Source organism: Chiloscyllium punctatum, chromosome 8, assembly GCF_047496795.1.
Source record: "Chiloscyllium punctatum isolate Juve2018m chromosome 8, sChiPun1.3, whole genome shotgun sequence".
NCBI classification, from domain to species: domain Eukaryota; kingdom Metazoa; phylum Chordata; class Chondrichthyes; order Orectolobiformes; family Hemiscylliidae; genus Chiloscyllium; species Chiloscyllium punctatum.
In genome coordinates this window covers 114,904,445-114,927,690 of record NC_092746.1, presented here as the reverse complement: position 1 = coordinate 114,927,690, position 23,246 = coordinate 114,904,445, and the positions used below count along the sequence as shown (strand labels likewise).

The 23,246-nt window shown below is 40.8% G+C and overlaps 1 protein-coding gene across 2 annotated transcripts in view; it reads right to left on the bottom strand.

The window, feature by feature from the left end:
* The window catches only part of obscnb (obscurin, cytoskeletal calmodulin and titin-interacting RhoGEF b), an 802,448-nt gene that overhangs the window by 220,824 nt on the left and 558,378 nt on the right, over positions 1–23,246 (bottom strand). For both annotated transcript variants that reach the window (XM_072576281.1, XM_072576282.1), the window contains 10 exons: positions 21,813–22,091; positions 21,527–21,602; positions 19,436–19,563; positions 15,294–15,491; positions 10,599–10,643; positions 8,124–8,222; positions 7,589–7,807; positions 3,965–4,031; positions 1,314–1,348; positions 848–997 (listed from right to left, as the gene is read on the bottom strand). In XM_072576281.1, the coding sequence (XP_072432382.1) occupies positions 848–997; positions 1,314–1,348; positions 3,965–4,031; positions 7,589–7,807; positions 8,124–8,222; positions 10,599–10,643; positions 15,294–15,491; positions 19,436–19,563; positions 21,527–21,602; positions 21,813–22,091 (1,296 nt within the window). The remainder of the gene's footprint in view (positions 1–847; positions 998–1,313; positions 1,349–3,964; positions 4,032–7,588; positions 7,808–8,123; positions 8,223–10,598; positions 10,644–15,293; positions 15,492–19,435; positions 19,564–21,526; positions 21,603–21,812; positions 22,092–23,246) is intronic.

Sequence of the window (23,246 nt, the reverse complement as noted above, 5' to 3'; positions counted from 1 at the left end):
GCAGAGAAGACTGAGGGGGACATGATCATAATGAAGAAAATTATGAGGGACAGAGACAGAGTACATTGAAAGAAACCTTTCCTCTTGGTGGAGGGATCAATGACCCAGGGGCATAGATTTAAGGTAAGGGACTGGAGGGTCAGAGGACACGGTTCTTTACCTAGAAGGTGGTGGGAATCTGAAATCACTGCTTGTAATGATGGTTGAGGCAGAAGCCCTGATAACATTTAAGTAGTATTCAGATGTGCACTTGTGATGCCCAGATATACAAAGCTATTGGTCAAGTGCTGGAAAATGTGATTAGAATAGTTGTTTTTGACAGACTCAATGGGCTAAAGGATCTTTTCTCTGTACTGTAGTCCCCTATGACTATATGACACATTGGACTTTCCCGATGACAGCTTCTGGTGTCATGTTAACCACTCTTTCTGTCGTCTAGTCCATGTGCAAAGAGCAGGTGAAATTAAAGCTGAGGAGTGGTTTGTACTCTGAAATTACTAAGAATGTAATTCTATAAAAGCATAATCTAAGGATTTTGCAAATCTGAAATGAAAACAGAAAATGTTAGATAGATTCAGCAAGTAGTAGCATCTATAGAGAAAGAAAAATTATGTTAATGTTTCAAATTTATTCTGATGAATGTCAGATACCTGAAATGTTAAAAATGTTTGAGGGTTAGGAGGTTTAATTCACTAATTCAAGTGGTATGGTAATGTGCATGGGATCACACAAGTGGAACAGAATTCAGTTTGAATGCTTGTCTGTTACTATTAATGGATAATAGCCAAGGTTATGTTCAAAATTAGTTTTCTCAAATTGTAATTAAACTTTAATGCCAAAGGCTCACCTTGGGTGATCTTTGCAGAGACCATTTGTGTGATCTGCGATGTTAATTTCTGCAGGAATTCTTCTGTTCCAACATCTGACAATGAAAAATGTGGTAAGGTTGTTGTTGCAGAAGCTTCTCTGCTGACTTCTGTGATGACTTCTCTTTGATCTGTAATAAAATAAAAACAGATACTCTTGGAATGTGGGAAGCATTTGTGTTACAAAATCTAAAAATATAACTGTACAAATTTCATTTAGAGAACAGGATGAAGTATAAAAATGTTATACTTTTAAAATGGTCACAAGATAAATATCCATGTATATCAAGAGCTAAGTGGGCAGTGAGTGAAGAGAATATCAATAGGTTTAGCATGTTCTTTTGCTTGACTGGGTGCACATATACTTTTAAACTAAAATACCATAAGAGCAAGTGTCAATATTTCATTAAGCTTAAATAGTTCCATTAACTTGTACAAGGTACTCACCTTTCTCTGGTCCTTTATGATCAATTTCTTGTGGTCTGCAACAAAGGGGCACAACAACATTATCACAGATAAAGTGAAGAACAGAGAAATAAAATGAAAATAATTAATAACTTTATTTTTGAACATTTCTTTAGCCAGGTTCTTTAGAATTTTTAAAAGCAATTTAGCAACTTTTATTAACATAATCATCATTTTTTTTAACTCAAGCCAGGGGGCATCACTGGCAAGACAACCAATTGCTATCCCACAACAGAGTAAAGGTTGTGGGACACTTTTGAAGCTGTTGCAATCCATGTGGTGAAGGCACTGATACAAATCCCTTTTTGTAGTCCTTTACTCCAATTTAGTAGTTTGCTTGGCCATTTTGGGGAGCAATTATGTTGTTGTCGAACTAAAGTGAAATATAACCCATACCATGTTGAGGTGACAAGTTTCTTTTTCTAAAGCGCATTAATGAACATGTTTTTAAAAAAACAAACTACCGACATTATAGATAACTTTTGCTTCCTGACTTTTAAATTAATTCAGGTATTGTTCACATCACACAGACATCAGGCCACAAGAAACAATCTAAGCATTGCCCCTTCATATTCAATAGTGTTACAATCACTGAATGACCCATTATCAACATCCTGAGGTTACCAATGACCAGAAAGTCAATTGGACTTGTGTATAAATACAGTGGCTACAACAGCAGGTCAGAGGCTAGGAATACTGCAGTGGGTAACTTACCTCTTGACTCCCCAAAGCCTGTCCACCTACAAGACACAAGTCAGGAGTGTGACGGAATACACCCCATTTGCCTTGATGGATGCAGCTCCAATAACACTCAAGAAGCTGGACACCATCCAGCACAAAGCAGTTTACTTGATTAGTACCACATCCACAGACATCCATTTCCTCCACCACTGACACTCAGTCGCAGTCATATGAACAATCTACAAGAAACACTGCAGAAATTCAGCCAAGATTCTTAGTCAGCACCTTCCAAACTCATGACAACTTCTTTCTAGAAGGACAAGAGAAGCAAATACATGGGAACATCACCACCTACAACATCAGCGCAGCCACTCACTACCATCACTTCGAAAGAAATTCTAGATTTGGAAGAGGAAAATGCAGACATCTATGTCCGTTTTCATCATTCAGTAAGTACATTTTTTTGGGTTGCTTATTTACCATTCTGTTTCTTCAAATACGTAGGTAAAAGCCCGAAAGGGGAGCAACATATTCAAATGAAAGGATTTGATTTAATAAGCTGCCAGGCACAAGTAGCATTTCTGCTTCTTCCTTTCTTATCTCTTCTCACTCATTACTTCTCCTGAAGTCTCTATTGGTAACTCACCCTTCAATATCTAGTCCAAACTGCCATATTTTATATTCATGTCTTCAGCATAAATAGCAATGTCTATTTAAATATGAAGTTTCAGAGGCTAGCTAGATATTACCATTACCTAATATGTAGTGTTTTCAGCAGAGTTCACTTTTAACAGTCAACAATGAAAACATTCACTGACTTTCCCTGTAAGGATGCCAAAATGTACTGTCGTTAGCTAATCAAGATCACCATAAAAATAGGGATTTGAGCTGAAAGTTACCTGATTTGTATACCATAATGTACAATTGCAGCAAAACCTGGACAATATCCAGGCTTGTGCTGACAAGTGGCAAGTCGCGCCACCCAGATGCCAGCAACGGCTATCTCCAACTACAGAGAATTTAACCATAGCACCTTGACATGCAATAGCATTTCTGTCACTAAATTCTCTACTGAGTGTTATCATTGACCAAAACCTGAACTGGACCAGACAAATAAATACTGTGACTTCAAGAGTAAGTCAAAGGCTAGGAATACTACAGCAAATAACTCATCTCCTCACTCCCTAAAACCTGTCTACCATTCTATAAGGCACAAGTCAGGAGAGTGATATAATTCTCTCCTTTTGCTTGGATGAATGCAGCTCCAACAACACTTGAGAAGCTTGCCACCATCCAGAACAAAACAGCCTGTTTGACTGGCACTAGATCCACAAACATTTAGCTGGGTCAAAATCCTGGAGTTGCCTCCCTAACAGCATCGTGGATCTACATACAGCAAAGAAGGCAGCTCAACAGTACATTCTCAAGGGCAACCAGGGACAATTAATTCTGGCTATGTCCCATGAGAGTATAAAAATTAAATTCACTCCTCTACCATAGTAGCAGAAGTGTGCACAAGATATACTATGAAACTCACCGAAGTTCCTTAGATACTACCTTCCAAACCCAAAACTACTACCATCTAGAAGCCCAAGGACAGCAGATACATGGTAACACCACCTCTTGCAAGTTCCTCTCCAAGCCACTCTCTATCCTGATTTAGTATTATATTAACATTCCTTTGGTGTTGCTGGATAAAAGTCCTGAAACTTCCTAACAGCACTTTTGGTGTACCTACACCAAATGGACTGCACCAGTTCACAAAGATAGCACACCATCATCTTCACAAAGACAATTAGGGATGGACAATAAATGAGGGCCCAGTGAGTGAAGTCCAAATCCCATAAATGAATAAAAGTACTACATTAATTAATCAGGTGAGCTACCATTGAAATTTAATCAAATAAAGTAGTCTCCCATATTTTCAGAAATGTCTGATTAGATGCATTTACCCATGCAAAAATGTTTGCATAATAGCTTCTTTCACAGTTGTGGTTTCTTCAGGTGGAGCTTCGATTTCTTACAAGAAAACAAAAAGGAACACATATATTGTAAATTGGAAATGCATACAGTTCACTTAAGTTTGTTCCTTTAATTTAGAAATAGATACAATTAAAAAAAAACTTATTTTCACTGCACACAGTATGACATTTCTATGCTTGTAAGATGGCCCTAAAGTATATTATCAACATTTTCTTATCACATATCAACTTGTGTAAACGGACCAAAAAGCAGTTTGATCCAAAGGTCATATACACAATCAGCACCACACTGGCTAGAATAATCTGAAAAGACATGTATAAGTGAAAAGTGTCTTGATATACAGACAGATATAAATATCACATCTAGAGTTTGGTTTTCCAAATATTGGCATATGGATGTATTATTTTTCTGAAGGGTTTAAAAAATAAGTAGGTTAAACAGAACTCTTCCAACATAAGATAATCTAAAATGTGTCACAGAGCTGTAACCTGCTGGATTGTTAATGGAAAATTGATTTTTACTGTGGTGGTTTATGACTTGTGGGGTAAACGTTGAAGGCCATCAGCTAATTTTTGGTTCAGGGTAATCAAGGATTGGTTTCAGCTTAGGAAACCGATAGACTGAACGTTTAAAGGCAGTTTCAAGGAGACCTGACTAGAAGCAAGTACAGTTTAGAAATTAGGTCTATTCATGAGCATTCATGTAAGAAAATGTTACAGTTCACAGGAAAGAACTAGGGAGGAATCAGGTAAGTTGAACTTGAAGACTGTATAAAGTCTTTGTAATAAACAGCATTAGGAGACAGGATGAGACGTTGTTGTGCAGTATTTAAAATATTTCAAAGCATGTTGTAAATCTACCTAAAAATTGTCTTTTGTGCAATAAATGTCTGTTTTGCTGTTACAAGACCTGCATCCCTGTATGAGAAAGCTTCAGTGAATGAACTCCATGTCAACTAAAATTTTTTAAAAACTCTGTCAGGCCAGATTTCATTCTGAGATCTGACTTGTCCAAGAGAACCATCAGTTTAGGTCATAACATGAGGAGGGCGCTGCTCTTGCCAGAATTTGAATTCATTGAATATAATGGAGATCTGCATCTCTTAAAAAAATGGATGCGGTGAAGTTCTGAACATAATATAGGAATATTCTGGTGACGTTTATTGACTAAATTTGCAACTTTCAAATCCATCTTTAAAATCGAAGAATTACTCTGGGGGTAGAAGACACAGCAGCGCATTATTTTAAATCTTTTGTTAAGTCTAATCTGAAAGAGTTAGCATTTAGAAGGGAGAAATAAATAAAGGCAGGATCTTGAAAAAAAAAGAGATGCTGAAAAGTAATATCCAATGTTGAGAATTAGAAGACAAGAAACCTTAAATTGAAATGTCGCAGTTAGAATTATCTAAGGGGTTAATAAAAGAGAAATCTGTCCAGTCACACAGAGTTGAAATGGATTGGAGACTAAATGGAGATGCTGTAGTTTGAGTAGTGTAACAAATCCCTTAGAAAGGAAGTAGTCTATCTCGAGAAATTAGCTCTATGTAAGAACATACAGTTCAAAACATGTAGACCATCAACCAGACTTCATTTTGGTATCTGACTTATCCACTAGTAGTGTCAACTGTGATCATAATGTAAGCAGGTTATCCATATTGGACCAATAAAGGATAGATCAGGGTATTTTCTAGTTGGTATGAAGTTAAATACAGTGGATGTCCAAAGAAACTTGGGGGTGGGGGGGGTGGTTCAGGTGCATAGATCATTAAATCATTAAAAAGGCATGAACAGCAGCAGAAAATAATCAAAAAGGCTAATGGAATGTTGGCCTTTATATGTAGAGGACTGGAGCACAAGGATGCAGAAGTTATACTGCAGTTTTGCAAAACTGATTAAACCCCTCTTGGAGCTGAAAATGTGTTGCTGGAAAAGCGTAGCAGGTCAGGCAGCATCCAAGGAGCAGGAGAATCGACGTTTTGGGCATGAGCCCTTCTTCAGGAATGAGGAAAGCGTGCTAAGATAAAAGTAGGGAGGAGGGAATTGGGGGAGGGGCGTTGGAAATGCGATAGGTGGAAGGAGGTTAAGGTGAGGGTGATAGGCCGGAGTGGGGGTGGGGGCGGAGAGGTCAGGAAGAAGATTGCAGGTTAGGAAGGTGGTACTGTGTTTGAGGGTTGGGACTGAGACAAGGTGGGGGGAGGGGAAATGAGGAAACTGGAGAAATCTGAGTTCATCCCTTGTGGTTGGAGGAAGTTGAGGCGCTCTTCCTCCAGCCGTCGTGTTGCTATGGTCTGGCGATGGAGGAGTCCAAGGACCTGCATGTCCTTGGTGGAGTGGGAGGGGGAGTTGAGGTGATGAGCTACGGGGTGGTTGGGTTGGTTGATCCGGGTGTCCCAGAGGTGTTCTCTGAAATGTCCCGCAAGTAAGCTGCCTGAAAACACTTCAACTCCCCCTCCCACTCCACCAAGGTCCTTGGACTCCTCCATCGCCAGACCTTAGCAACATGGTGGCTGGAGGAAGAGCACCTCATCTTCCAAGTAGGAACCCTCCAACATCAAGGGATGAACTCAGATTTCTCCAGTTTCCTCATTTCCCCTCCCCCCCACCTTGTCTCAGTCCCAACCCTCGAACTCAGCACCACCTTCCTAACCTGCAATCTTCTTTCCTGACCTCTCCATCCCCACCCCCACTCCGGCCTATCACCCTCACCTTAACCTCCTTCCATCTATCGCATTTCCAACGCCCCTCCCCCAGGTCCCTCCTCCCTGCCTTTTATCTTAGCCTGCTTGGCATACTTTCCTCATTCCTGAAGAAGGGCTCATGCCCGAAACGTCGATTCTCTTGCTCCTGAGATGCTGCCTGACCTGCTGCGCTTTTCCAGCAACACATTTTCAGCTCTGATCTCCAGCATCTGCAGTCCTCACTTTCTCCTAAACCCCTTTTGGAGTACTGTTAACAGATCTGGACACCACAACTTAAGATGGAAGTATTGGCTTTAGAGGCAATACAATATAGATTTTCAAGAATGATACCTGAACATCAGGGGTTAAGTTGAGGAGAGATTATACAAGTTAGGTCTTCTCTAGAATTTAGAAGGATAAGGGATGACCTGATCAAAGTCTTGCATATATTAACAGGAAAAGATAGGGTTGATAAAGATAAACGATTTGCACTGGTTCAGGCTTCTAGATCAAGCGAGCATAGTCTGAGAATTAGAGCCAGATCATTTAGGAGGGATGTTAGGAACCACTTGTACACACAAAGGGTAGTAGATATTTGAAACCCTCTTCCACATATGGCAGTGGATATAGGATCAGATGTTAATTTTAGATCTGAGGGAGATAAAATGCTGTTAAATAAATGCATTAACATATATGGGCCAAAAACAAGTATGTGGATTTAAGCCACAGATAAGTTCTAATCTCACTGAATGGCCTTATCTTGTTCCTATAATACTTGCAATTTAAATTTTCTTATCACATCTCTGAAACAAATTGGAATCAGAATGCAATGAAAATGTATTTGAAAAATATACTATAAACTCCTGACTGAGTTGCACATTCCTATAATAAATCTATCACAGTAAATTTTGCTCACCATCAACAACATCCAAGTGGGCAGAGCAGATAGACTGGCCAGCTTTGTTTGTAGCAATACAGGTATAGACTCCAGTGTACTCCTTCCCAACATCCAGAAGGATCAGACTGTGCTGCATATTTGAGCTGGCCAATTTATAACCTGGTGTATCTTTTTTAATCCAGATAACATCTTCCACTGACTCCTCTTTAAGCCATGTTATATCAGGTATTGGAGAGCCTGTTAAAGATAATGTGAATATTAAATTACATCTGAAGTTTTTCTGCGCTAGAGCGAATCTTTGCAAAATTGCTCTCATGCTGTCAAGGCATTAGGAGGTGGATGAAAAAGATCTTTGGTGATTGGAGAACCTCCTTCCCACTTGTAAGCTTAGGCAACTTTCTACGACAACACATCAGGCGGCAAGTTTCTGGGTGTGAATCGCTGACAACAAACATCACAGAGACACTCTTGCCATTTTAAAGTTTTCAAAACTATTAAAAATTTTCAAGCTGAGGAAGAGATTTTACAATTAGTGTTGAGACATCTATCTTACCTTTGACCCGGACAGTTAAGGTAATGCTGGCTCCTTTCTTTACATTCTTACTTGTAAATTTTTCCAGAAATCTTGGTGGAACCAACTTCTCTGGTTTGTCTAAAAGTAAAGAAGAGCAATCAGTGAAGCCAATAGAGTAGTAGCTTCTAAGTGCCAAATGCTATCAATGCAGTTTCCTGTGGAATGTTAAAGTAAAATACAAAGCTTACTAGGCCATTTATTTTGCAGATTACAGTTATCTCTTTTACCATAAATTCAATTCAATACATCCCACTTAATCTCTGGAGAAAAGATTTTCCTTGCCCCTCAAAAATAAATTAAAATAGACTCCAAAATACCCTTCTAATCTTTGAGCCTAATCATGGGTTAATATGAAAGTTACTGGAGTGTGTAGTTCCTGCATTTTTATTCCTGACTGGCACTCTTAGTTTGTGCATAATTCCAGTTAGAGGGAAGTCACTTTTCACTTACCTATATCTTTTTTTCTCTTCTATTTGCTTAGTCCTGCTTCCAATTAGATATTCATAAAACTTTCTTTAGAATTATACCCTGACCTGTCCGAGGCTCAAGAATCACATCTTCAGAAGCCTGATGGCCTGCTCGATGGTGGCTATTGTGACTAGATGGTTTCAATTGTAGCATCTCTGTGGCTCTGTCTTGGTGACAAGTACTTTGCATCGGTATTCATCCAGAAGGATTTGGAGGATAGTGAGATTTGTGTGGAGCATGCTAATATGCTAGGACATTTTGAGATCAAGAAAGAAGTGGTGTTGGATCTCTTAAAGAGCATTAAGGTGGATAAGTCCCCAGGCACGAATGGTATCTACCCCAGGTTACTGAGAGAGGCAAGAGAAGAGATTGCTGGGACCTTGATCAAGATCTTTGTATCCTCTCTATCCACTGGAGAGGTCCTGTGGATTGGTGAGTAGCTAATGCTTTTCCTTCTTTCAAGAAGTGAATTAGGGATAATCCAGGATACAACAGACCGATCGCATCGATGGTTGGGAAGCCACTGGAGATAATTCTTAGGGATAGGATTCACGCACATTTGGAAAAGAATATAATGTTAATTACGGACAGTTAGCATGGCTTTGTGAAAGGTAGGTCATGTCTTATTGGTTGAATTTTTTGAGGAGGTGACAAAGGTGGCCGATGAGGGTAGAGCAATGGATGTTTACATGTATTTAGTAAAGCTTTCGACAAGGTCCCTCATGGTAGATTAAAATACATGAGATCCACTGGGACTCGGCTGCAGGGATTCAGAATTGGCTTGCCTGTAGAAGACAGAGGGTAGTGGTGGAAGGGTGTTTTTCAGGCTGGAGGTCCGTGACTAGTGGTGTTCTGCAGGGATCTGTACTGGGATCTCTGCTGTTTGTGATCTATATAAATGACTTAGATGAAAATGTAAGATTGCAGATGACATGAAGACTGGTGGAGTGGGATAGTGTAGAAGGTTGTCAAAGGATATAGCACGAGAAAGGTCGGTTGCAGATATGGGCAGAGAAATGGCAGATGGAATTTAATCTGGGTAAGTGTGAGGTGCTGCACTTTGGAATGTCAAATGTTAAGGAAAAGTATACAGTTAATGGCAGCACTCTGAATAGCATTGACAGACAGAAGGATCCTGAGGTTCAAGTCCATAGTTCCCCGAAAGCGGCCACTCAGGTAGATAGGGTGGTAAAGAAGGCGCATGGCATGCTTGCCTTTATAGGTCGGGGAATTGAGAACATGAGTTAGGATGCCATGTTGCAGCTTTATAAAACTTTGGTTATGCATTCAATTCTGGTCCAAACATTATGGGAAGGATGTGGAGACTTTGGAGAGGGTGCAGAAGAGGTCTATGAGGATGCTGCCTGGATTAGAGGGTATGAGAGGCCAGAAAAACTCAGATTCTTTTCTCTTGTGCTGCGAGGCAACTTGATAGGTCTATAAAGTTATGAGATGCATAGGTGGGACTGACAGTCAGAATCTTTTTCCCAGAGATGAAATACTAGGAGGCATTCATTTCAGGTGACAGGGAGAAGGTCAAAGGAAATGTGAGTGGCAGGTTTTTTACACAGAGTGGTTGGAGTTTGGAACACGCTGCCAGGGGTGGTGGTTGAGGCAGATATGATAAGGGCATTTAAGATCTCTTAAATAAGCACATGAATATGCAAGGAATGGACCAAGGGAAGGAAGAAGGAATTAGTTTCATTTGGCATTACATTTGGTACAACATTGTGAGCCTAAGGGACAGTTCCTGTGCTGTACTGTTTTATGTTCTATGACAACACTTTAGAGGATATCGCTTGTCCTCTAGAACACTTTAGAAGATATCGCTTGTCATCTAGAATTCATCCACATTGTTTGGATGGTAGCATGAAAAGTTGTAAGCACTTAGAGAATGAAGGCATCATGATAGCTACCAGGAAAACAAGTGCACAAATGCAGATTACTGTTACTGTTGTAATGTTTTGTGTGTTAGTTTAGCTTTACCTGATTTTTCCTCAGGTATATGCTTCTCAATCTCTTCTCCTGGGCCTGAAACATAATTCAAGTTTGCACAGTTAAAAGATTTTCTTCTGGTTAACAGTGCTCACAATGATCCAACCATTTAGCCTTTTATTGTTACTGAGCAGGTTCAAGGCATTTCAACAGCGAGGACCTAATAATAACACAACCTGCTCAGTGGGAATGGAATGGGTAGGTATGGCATCAAAATGACAAACAAGTATTTCCTCCAATTAAAGCTGACATGAAATTTAAATCAAAGAAGTGTGAGGTAATATATTTACGTGGGAAGACAGACAGAACGCCATGCAAAATAATGGATTCAATTCTAAAAGGAAGAGAGGCATCGTTGTAGGAGGGAGAGGATAAGTGATCCAATAGTTGAAGGTGATGTGCAGGTTAAGTGGTTAGTTTGGCAAATGGGTTCCTGGGCTTTATAAATAGTAGCATACATTGAAATAACAAGGAAATTATGGCATTTGAAACATTTAACATAGCATTTGATGATTATTTAAATAGAAACAATATGCAAGAGTATGGGATAGACAGGACAATGCATTGAGGCATAAAACTCTTTCGACAGTCATGCAGATATGATGGGCTGATTGACTTCTTTCTGCACAGCAACACTTCTGTCTGATTCTGTGAAACTAATAAATGCTGTCTCAGCCTCAACTGGAGCACAGTAATTTTACATAAAGACAGTGACTCTGTCGACTGGGTTTAGAGTCGAAGGTAAGCCTGCCTCCATTTGCCAGGGAGCCCTGAGCTGCTTTTACAGCTGTTGTGATGTGAATTAGCTCAAGGTTAGACTTATATCCTCATCTGGAACTCCCACCTCTGATAGAACGTAGAACATAGAACAATACAGCACAGAGCAGGCCCTTCGGCCTGTTGTGCCGAACATTTGTCCTAGCGGCGGCACGGTGGCACAGTGGTTAGCACTGCTGCCTCACAGCGCCGGAGACCCGGGTTCAATTCCCGCCTCAGGCGACTGACTGTGCGGAGTTTGCACGTTCTCCCCGTGTCTGCGTGGGTTTCCTCCGGGTGCTCCGGTTTCCTCCCACGGTCCAAAAATGTGCAGGTCAGGTGAATTGGCCATGCTAAATTGCCCGTAGTGTTAGGTAAGGGGTAGATGTAGATGTAGGGGTATGGGTGGGTTACGCTTTGGCGGGGCGGTGTGGACTTGTTGGGCCGAAGGGCCTGTTTCCACACTGTAAGTAATCTAATCTAATCTAATTAAGGACCTATCCATGTACCTATCCAATTGCTGCTTAAAGGTCATCAATGATTCTGACTCTGCCACTCCCACAGGCAGCGGATACCACTCTCTGGGTAAAGAACCTAACCCTGACATCCCCCCTATATCTTCCACCCTCCACCGTAAATTTATGTCCCCTTGATGCTAGTTATGTCCTCTTGATGCTACTCCAAGATGCTATTTGACAGCGACTCTAGGATTTCAATCTAGTCAAGATAAAATAATGGCAATGCCTTGACTAAACAGAATCAGCCTGTCTGGATTAAAGATCAATGAAATCCTGGCAGTTAGCTGTCAATTAGCATTTATACGTGCATTCCTGACAGCCACACCTATTCTAAACAAGAATCAGTACTTTCCTGCCCTGTAATAAAATATTGGTTTCCTTGAATCAGTTTGCTTGCCAACTATCCTGATGAGTGGAAGACAAAAAGCTTTTGACAGGATGTGGCCCTTTCCAGCAATTCTCAAGATGTGGCAATATATTTACAATTCAGAATGCTGTGTGACTTGGAGGGGAACGTAAGGTGATGGAATTCCCATGTACTTACTGCCCTTAGTGGTAGAGAGTGCTAGTTTGGGTTGGCTTATTGCAGAGGAATAGTTAAATTTTTTGTAGTATATTTCATGGACAGTATGCAGTACACCCACAGTGCACAATCCATGTATGACAATGAAGTTTTAAGGTGACGAATGGGACTCTGATTAAGGAAACTCCTTTATCCTGGATGTTGTTGATGGTTTGAGTGTTGTTAAAGCTGCATGCGTCCAAGTAATAGTGAGTATTGTATCATATTTTTAACGTCAGAAAGGAGGGAAGACAACATGACCCCAGCTACATCAACAAGCTGAAGCTGAAAGGGTGGAGAATCAAATTCCTAGGAACGATAACCAACAACCTGTCCTGGACTTCCCACATAAATGTGACAGTCAAGAAAACACAACGGTGCCTCTTCCTCCTCGGGTAGCTCAGAAAATTAGGCATGTCCATAAGGACCCTCACCAACATTTACAGATGCACTACTGAAAGCATACTGTCCAGGTGCATAATGGCCTGGTATGACAACTGCTCTGCCCAGGAGCAGAAGAAACTACAAAAGGTTGTGTGCACAGCCCAGACCATCAGAGAAGCCAACCTTCCATCCATGGACTCCATGTACACAGCCCGTTGCTGCGGAAAGGCTGCCAATATCATCAAAGACCCATTGCACTGGCAATGCTCTCCTACAACCTCTTCGGTCAGGCAGAAGATACAGAAGCTTGAAAACATGCACCAGCAGGTTCAAGAACAGCTGCTTCCCTGCCATTATTAGACTAATGAATGGACTCTCCAACTTCAAATAATGCTGATCTTGCTAATGCTGGTCTTTCTTGCATGCACCCTGTGTGCCTCTGTCTAGTTTTTTCTGGATGTTCTTGATTATGATGATCTGCCCTTACTGCTTATTAACAAAGCTTTTCACTGTACTTAGGTACACGTGACAATAAATCAATCAAATCAAATCAAACATGTTCCCTGTGCATGACGGAAAGACACTGAAGAGTCAAGAGTTGTGTCACTGAAAGCAAAAAGCCTGCAATATCTAGATGACTGTGTCAATTACGTTTTCGTTCAATAACTACACAATGTTGATGATGGGGGATTCAGCAATGATTCTGAACGTGAACACCATAGGAAATTGATGTTTTCCTGACAGAGATATTCATTTTCTGCCAATTGTATGGCATGTATATTACTTGCCATATTACAGTTAAAATATGAATACTATCCAGGTCTTTTTACATGTGGCCCCAGACTGCTTCATTATCTGAGGGTTTGTAAAGTTGCAAGTCAATTGAATACAGCAGTTCTTGAGTCAATGTCAGTAGTGCAATGATTCTCGCTGGAGCCAGATTAGAAGGTGGGGTCAGGACCACATAGGTAGGCTCCTGCGAGAGGACAGACTGGGATGGGGGTAATGAGAGTTGAATCAGCAGGGCACAGAATATCTAAAGGTTGCTGGTTCCCCTCTCAGAACCCAACAAGGCTTCCCCTGACGTGCTGTGAGTGCCCTCTGTCACACGTAAAATACCAGCTACAAGAGAAAGCACTTAAGCAGTAAAAAGCAAAGGCTTAATCGCTACCCATTGTTGCTCCTACCCCTGGTAAAATCTCAGCAGATGCATGTACGTGACAGCCTTGCATCTCTGCTACACTACCTGATTTTAGGTCCTTTAAACTCTGACTGGTGAACATACAAACAAGGGAGAAAAATAGTAGGCCACTTGGCTTTTGGGCCTGCCTACTGCCTTTCAATAAAATCATGGTTGATCTGTTTTAAACTTCAACTCTACACCAGCCCTGTATACTCCCATGGTCATCACACTTATGTTGGGACATTGGTGTAACACTGTGGACAATAGTGCATATAATTTCACCCATTATGTCACGGAATCCCTACAGTATGGAAGCCATTCAGCCCATCGAATCCAAATCAACCCAGCCAGATCCACCCCCCTACCATATCCCTGTAATCCTGCATATCCCATAGCCAATCCACCTAATCTGCATACCTTTGGATTGTGAGAGGAAATCAGAGCACCTGGAGGAAGCCCACGCAGATACAGGAAGAACATACAAACTCCACACAGATGGCTGCCCAAGGCTGGAATCGAACCCACATTGCTGGCACTGTGAGGCAGCAATGCTAACCACTGAGCCATCATGCTAACTACGTCATTGGATATCAGACTTTAGGAAGAACATGAATCTTTAGAAAGGATGCTAAAAGACTTAAGAAAATAGCACTGGGGTGAAAGACTTCGGATAGATTTGGAGATCTAGGGCTTTTGCCCTTTAAAGAAAGAACATTTGACAAAGATCTTCAAATTCAAAGATAGGGAGAAACTGTTCCCATTGCAGAACACAAATTTAAGGTGATGGACAAAAAAAAACAAAGGCGATAAGGAGGAACATCTTTTTAAACAGAGTGGTTAGGATGTACAATGCATTGTCTGTCAGTGTGGAGGAGGCAGGATCAGTCATGACTTTCAAAAAGGAATTGAATAATTTTCTGAAGAGAAGATATTTCTCAGACTTTGGGTAAAGGGTGGGTGAATGGGTCTAGCTGATTTGCAGTTGCAGAGAATTGGTGTGGACACAAACAGCCAAATGATCTCCCTCTGTGACTTAACTATTTTACATCACTGTATGTGTAACTATTAAGACTACTGGGTTTTTGGCAGCTTTAGAATTACCTGCTGCAACAGGCATGGCACTCAATTGTTTAAAAATTGAGATCCATTCAGAATCCAGCACAATTTTATTTGCTAATTTAGGGCAATGCTAGAGTTGGTGGAAGCAAGTGGGAACACCTACAAAATTGTACTCCCGCGATTTTTAAGTGAAGAAAAACTGGAGTGAAGAAAGCTCCACTTACTTTGAACATATAAAAGGGCAGATGTATAGGCAGAGCCTGATGAATTGCTGATATAAGCTGCATATTCACCACCGGCTTCTTTGGAAACATTGAGAATTTCTAGAGAATGATCTCCTTTGTTATCAGTCATCAGAATTTCATCTGTGGCACGCAGAGGTTTACCATTTTTAAACCAATAAACACGAGGCTTTGGGTAACCTAAAGAATAAAGAAGTAGAAAACAATTTATGAAAATGATGAACAATAAAAAAGAATGTCAAAGATCTAATCAGGTAATTTAATTATACCAGTTTTTTAGTCTATTTTTGCACCCAAGCAAGTTACTGTTGTGTGTAAGTTGCCACAAGCTGCCTTTAATTAAACTTCAGAAATTTCACAGACAAATATTGAAACCATTATTTAAACTTTATGGCATGTAGCAACCAAATAAGACCTCTCAAGTAAGCAAATTAAGCTTCACAATTCAATTTAGCCATTACTCAATTAATGGTAGAATTTAGTTACGATTCCAACCAACAGTGTCTATCTCTGGATATGTCTAGGGTTCGATCCTTGTGCAGTGTCGTTCTTCAAAGTTCTGCTTCTGCAGAATTGGGGAGTTGAATTCTCATACAATTTTCTGTCTTTTAAGTTTGAGGTGTGACAATCTTGATGATCATTTAGATATTTTCATTGGAAACAGTGCTTACACTTCTGGAATTCCTTCCTTCTTAAGAGAAGTAACTCCTTTTGTTCCTTCTAACATTCGGTGTTAGCTGTCTATATGAAAACAATGTTTCCTACAATTAATCCCTTTACATCAGGACATTTCTTCTGCACAGTCTTAACTGCCCATTTGTCGCAAGGCAGCTGGTTATCAAGCAGTTACCTCCTCTCACCCAGGTAACAGGTTGTTTGACTCCCTTTTCCCAGGGTTGGCTAGTTAGCATGTTGCTTTTAATTCCTTTATAATAGTTTCTTCTTGTCCCAATTAGAGTCATAGAGATATACAGCACAGAAACAGACCCTTCGGTCCAACTTGTCTATGCCAACCAGATTTCCCAACCCAATCTAGTCCCACCTGCCAGCATCTGGCCCATATCCCTCCAAATCCTTCCTATTCATCCAGATACCTTTTAAATGTTGCAATTGTACTAGCCTCCACCACTTGCTCTGGCAGCTCATTCCATACATCTACCATCCTCTGCGTGAAAAAGTTGCTCCTTAGGTCTCTTTTATATCTTTCCCCTCTCATCCTAAAACTGTGCCCTCAAGTTCTCGACTCCCCAACCTCAGGGAAAAGACTTTGTCTATTTATCCTGTACTTGTCCCTCATGATTTTATAAATCTCTATAATTTCACCCCTTCAGCCTCCGACAGTCCAGGGAAAACAGCCCCTGCCTATTCAACCTCTCCCTATAGCTTAAATCCTCCAACCCTGGCAACATCCTTGTAAATCTTTACTGAACCCTTTCAAGTTTCACAACATTTTTCCAATAGGAAGGAGACCAGAATTGCACGCGATATTCCAAACGTGGCCTAAACAATGTCCTGTACAGCTGCAACATGACCTCCCAACTCCTGTAGTCAATACTCTGACCAATAAAGGAAAGTATACTAAACGCCTTCTTCACTATCCTATCTACCTGCAACTCCACTATCAAAGAGCTATAAACCTGCACTCCAAGGTTTCTTTGTTCAGCGACACTCCCTAGGACCTTACCATTAAGTGTATAAGTCCTGCTAAGATTTGCTTTTCCAAAATGCAGCACCTCACATTTATTTTCTGATGGGAAAAAGTTTATTCCAGAAAGAATTAGTGCTGAGTCTTTCTATCCATGAACAATCCATAAACCTATTAAAGTTTAAGTTTACATTGTCACACTACTTTATCTCCTCCCTTCTATAAATCTATATAGGCATGCGCTATTGAACTTCTTGCATATACAGGAAACTGTCTGTGTACCTTTATGAAGGGGAAGTGTCAGCTTAGTTCAAATGGTGGACTATCGCCACTGAGATGTAAGGTGTTATTGATTTGTGCCTTAATCCAGCATGAAATTCAGGCTGTGACTCCAGTACTGGCGTGGGTGAAGGGGGAGCTGTACTTTTGGACATTTGGAGCTTCAAATGAGAATTAATGTGAGACCAATACAGAATGTGAACTCTGAATTTATTTAAAAAGACTGGAATTAATAAGCTTATTTAACAATGACCATGCAACCACTGTTGATGGTTGTGAAAACCCATCTGATTCACTAATGCCTTTTTGGGAAAGAACTCTGTCACATTTACAAATTACAAAAATAATCTGTGAACGGCACGGTGGCACAGTGATTAGCCCTGCTGCCTCACAGCACCAGAGACCTGGGTTCAATTCCTGTCTCAGGCAACTAACTGTGTGGAGTTTGCACATTCTCCCCGTGTTTGCTCCGGTTTGCTCCCATAGTCCAAAAATGTGCAGATTAGGTGAATTGGCCATGTTAAACTGCCTGTAGTATTAGGTGTAGGGGTAAACGTAGGGGAATGGGTCTGGGTGGGTGCGCTTCGGTGGGTCGGTGTGAACTTGTTGTGCCGAAGGGCTTGTTTCCAAACTGTAATTAATCTAATCCACATAAAACTACAGTCTGAAAACTACCATCCTTCTTTAACCAACTGCTAAATTAATTTTCAACTTTTACCCCAGCTAATATTTTTCCTCTTGGATAATTAGGTTCCCCAAGAGTTCTGCACCTGCTAGCAGCATTCACTTATGCTTTTACTGCTGCACTGTACTTGCAATCTGCGCACAAAGGAAGTATGCTGCCAGCTGTCTGATTTCCTACCTCAGAACTTTTCTTGCACTTAGTGATATTTGCACATTGTGTTTGATGTCTCCTTTCTAATTTGGCACTTTGTACTTTGGCACCAACTCCAACAGTACCATACATCAATAAACTACATAGGCGGCCTGGTTCAGACAAACTTGTGCATACATACTCCTCTGCCAGAATCAATAACAAGAATGTGTTTTGTGTTTTCAAGATAAGAGGTTCAGAGTTGCTTTGCATCTTTTTTAAATGCTTAAAGCATGACATATTTCAAATATTTCCTCAGACTCAACTTCAGAACAATTTTAAAGCTCTATATTCTGTTTATGAGAAAATTTTCTTCTTGCATTCTCTACCCGAAGGCAGGACTGATCCAAAGTGTTACAACTTTCACCACTATTAGTTAGGGCAAGGAGGCAGTCCCAAATCCACTCCAGGTGGAATGAAGATCAAACCCAATGGTGTTTTCATCAATCTGATCTACATCCACCATCCACCACCAAACCACCAGCATCCCTCCCAAACTCCTCCTAGGGCAATATAGACTTTTCTAAGTGTATCGCAGCCTATAACCGTGAATAGAGATGGTAGAAACTCCAATTTCTTTCCATCACGTAGCTGACCAGGACGCCAATCTGTTTACCCATCTGCCACTGGCATCTGTTAGATGGACTTACAAGCTTAATTTGCTTGGACGTGTTGTGACATTACCTTCCTAGGCCATCAAGTTCCAGGCAGAACTTTAACCCAGAGCTTCTGGTTCTAGGGCAAGGACAATATGTCACAATATCTATAATTCGTCAGTTATCAACAATGTCCTGTAATATTGCAGATCTACTAAAGTATGGAAGGTGGCAAGGGAGGGGGTGTAATATTACTATTGCCCCAAATGTTTATATGTACAGCTCATGACAAGATTGATTCTTCTTTTAAAAAAGCATCTGCTTAAATAAAATTTCACATTCAATTTGATTTCAAATGGCATTGAAAAAAGCAGCCAGTGCTCTCACACAAAATAAACCAAATTCTTATTTAAAGGCTTCATCTGGGATCCAACATTATTTCTTGGATCCTGATGCAATTTCCATGTACGATGAAAAAGACAGCTGATGGAGAAACCACTAAGGAGAACAGAAAATCAATGAGTGCAGAAATGGAAAAGTAATCGGAAAGGAAAAACCATGGCCATAATTTAAATCAGTTTAAATTTGTGAGAGAAACCTGAGGTTTATTATGTTATTACTTTTTCCACAAGTTGCATGCTGAGAGAATAGTTACTGAAATCTGCAATGTAACTTCATTATGGGTTGAAAACTTTGCAACTTGCACTGCTAAACTGACAACTCGTCATACCTTTAACTTTAATTTGTAGTTTTACTATTGGAGCTCCAACAGTAACAAAGACATCATGAAGCTCCTCTATGATCTGAGGCAGTTGTTCTTCTTCAGCCTGTGATTCCAGACCTTCCAAATTCTGCTCCCTATTGTTAAAAAAAAGTGTTTACGAATTATTAAAAACTATCACTCAGGACTCTTAAACTGAAATCTATGTGTAGACGTTACCATGGAATGAAAGAGCTAATGTGGTTCCACTTAGTGAGAAACATCCCCTGCTATATCAACAAACCAGCTTCACAAAATCTTACGCTGCTAGTAGGGTGAATTTAACATTTAAATTCTTGGAAATGTAAAAGTAGCTCAATTGTCCCAGTTACTGTCATTGGGAAGCCCTTGTGCATGTATTTGTGCTCTCATAAATACTCATTAAAAGATTTTAGCTAAACAAAATGAATGTTATCTTCAAGCAGACTCTGCATGTTTTCTGATTCCACCTACAAGGTATGCAGCAGGTCAGGTACTGTACTTGCTGGACTTTGGAATAGCAACTTGTTCTCTTTGGCAAAAATGCTCATCTATGCCATGCGATAATTGACATTCTGTAGCAATGGTACAAGTTGCAAGGAGCATAGAGAATAACCGATGGACAGAGGCCAGAGACCTGTGTAACAGGCACAGGTCAAGGAGGCTGGTCAGCAGTGTCAGGCTGATTGGGGAAGGGTGTCAGGGCTGAAAATGTGTTGCTGAAAAAGCGCAGCAGGTCAGGCAGCATCCAAGGAACAGGAGAATCGACGTTTCGGGCATAAGCCCTTCTTCAGGAATGAGGAAAGTGTGTCCAGCAGGCTAAGATAAAAGGTAGGGAGGAGGGACTTGGGGGAGGGGCGTTGGAGATGTGATAGGTGGAAGGAGGTCAAGGTGAGGGTGATAGGCCAAAGTGGGGTGGGGGCGGAGAGGTCAGGAAGAAGATTGCAGGTTAGGAAGGCGGTGCTGAGTTCGAGGGATTTGACTGAGACAAGGTGGGGGGAGGGGAATACTTCCATATTCGCCACAAATTCACCTGCACCTCCACACACATCATTTATTGCATCCGCTGCACCCGATGTGGTCTCCTCTATATTGGGGAGACAGGCCGCCTACTTGCGGAACGTTTCAGAGAACACCTCTGGGACACCCGGAAAAACCAAACCAACCACCCCGTGGCTCAACACTTCAACTCCCCCTCCCACTCCACCAAGGACATGCAGGTCCTTGGACTCCTCCATCGCCAGACCACAGCAACACGACAGTTGGAGGAAGAGCGTCTCATCTTCCGCCTAGGAACCCTCCAACCACAAGGGATGAATTCAGATTTCTCCAGTTTCCTCATTTCCCCTCCGCCCACCTTGTCTCAGTCAAATCCCTCGAACTCAGCACCGCCTTCCTAACCTGCAATCTTCTTCCTGACCTCTCCGCCCCCACCTCACTTTGGCCTATCACCCTCACCTTAACCTCCTTCCACCTATCACATCTCCAACGCCCCTCCCCCAAGTCCCTCCTCCCTACCTTTTATCTTTGCCTGCTGGACACACTTTCCTCATTCCTGAAGAAGGGCTTATGCCCGAAACGTCGATTCTCCTGTTCCTTGGATGCTGCCTGACCTGTTGCGCTTTTCCAGCAACACATTTTCAACTCTGATCTCCAGCATCTGCATTCCTCACTTTCTCCTCGAAGGATGTCAGGGCCAGAACGTTTAGCTACAAGGAATTCATTCAAAAAACATCAATGCTGCTCCTGGCTTTTGATTGAATGGCTATCCATGCATTGATTAACTATGATGTCCCGACCTTTACCACTATAAAGCTCTGGCTGGGCCTGTAAGATTTGACAAATTACTTGCACATGGAGACATAATGAGTTGAGAACTATATAGTCACACAAGAGAAATCAACCTGCCCCTGAGCAGAAGCAATGCTCACTTCCACAGCAAACACCCAAACTGGGCTTCAAAATTGAAGATTCTGCCCAAGGATTCTGAAAACTATGAAGTTCACTTTTAAAATTGAAATTGCCTTTAATGACAATCTTCATGTTCATAAGATGTAATGAAATAAGTGCTTCAATACTAACCGGGTTAGAGAAGCTTGGGCACTGACATAAGATGATGTTTCAGTGGCTTCTGCTGTATCATAGTCTGAGCTGCTAACTGTGAGAAAGAAATGAAACTAACTTAAACAAAAGGTATGCTGTTATCATCCAAAATATAACACTATATATGTAAAGTTTTAATAATTTGCATTTGCAGATCCATGCCTATAATAGTCATATTACAAAATATCAAATTCCTCCAAGTTAACATCAATGGCATAATTTATTTTAATTATTATTTTTTTGCATCATATTTGCCAAATCTTACCATCGACCCTTAATTCTGCCTTTGTTGAAGCAACGCCAATGTAGTTTTCTGCCACACATCTATATACTCCCATATCACTCAGATTCACTGATGTTAAAATAAGTTGATGGCATCCATCTTGATCTTCGTTGATCATATAGTGATCATTCTCCTCAATCAGCTTTCCATCTTTAAACCATCGAACAGCTGGAGGTGGATATCCAGCTACCATACAATCAAAACTGACAGGATAGCCTTCTTGAACATCTTGGTTCTGGAGCTCAGATATAACATGGGGGGCTTTATGTGACAAAAGGTAACGTAAAAAGGAAATAATTAATGTGAGAAAATGTTCTCTGTGGAATGACTCTAAGCATATAATTCAATTTATCAAGAATTAATTTAGTTGTGCGAGAGAGAGAGAAAAAGACTACAATCAAGGAATTTACCAGCACAAAGAAGATATGCTACTCTCTAAAAGAGATATACTCAAAACCATTCATTTTCTCAGCCCTTTTAACTTTTTCCCCCAGAAGTATTTCATTTTGAAGGCTCATTTTGGACCGCTGTTTTTATGACATAGTTTGAGAGAAATTTTTAATCATCCACCAAATCAGAACCAAGACAGTAATGTTCTGGGGTGGTGAAGTGGTCTTTTGGTGGTGGTGATGAGAATTGATCATGGCCATCATATAGATTTAGCATCATTATCGAAAACAGGATAGAAAAGTTGTAATTTGGGGATGGTACATTTTACAAAGCTCTGATGATCAGGTGGAAGTGGAGTGGATGCAGTTACTTAAGTGAAAATCAGTCGGAGGCATTCAGAAACGAGGTTCTCCAGGAATAGTATAGACATGCCCCACAAATAAAAGTTTAGACTGTCAAATCCAAAAGCCCACTGGTTTTCCATAAATATACAAGGTTAGATAAAGCAGAAAACAAAACCTTATGGCAGACATAGAAAACTTAATTTTGTAGAAAGCCTAGAGGTATATTGAAAGGTATGGGGCTAATTAGAGAATATGAAAATAATAAGAAGTGGTACATTCTGGGAAAAAGAAGGTGTTGTTGGTAATGTACTGACATGGGTAGAGAATTGTTTGGCAGAGATGAAACAAAGAGTGGGAAAAAAATGGCCTTTTAATGAGTAGCAGAAAGTGACTAGTGGGGTACTGAAGGGAGGTCCTGTTACTGGGGTCCTGATGAAAGAACCTGCCTGTAACATCAACACTCAAGCTCCTCTGATGCTGCTTGACCTGCTGTGCCTTTTCCTGCTGTGCCTCTTCCAGCTCCGCATTTTATTTCCAGCATCTGCAGTTCTCACTATCTTCAGGTGCTGAAGGAATCAGTGCTTCGATTCCAGCTATTCGCAATATATATTAGTGATCTAAATGAGGGAACTAAATACAATATCTCCAAGTTTGCAGACTACAAAAAACCTAGAGTGAGCTG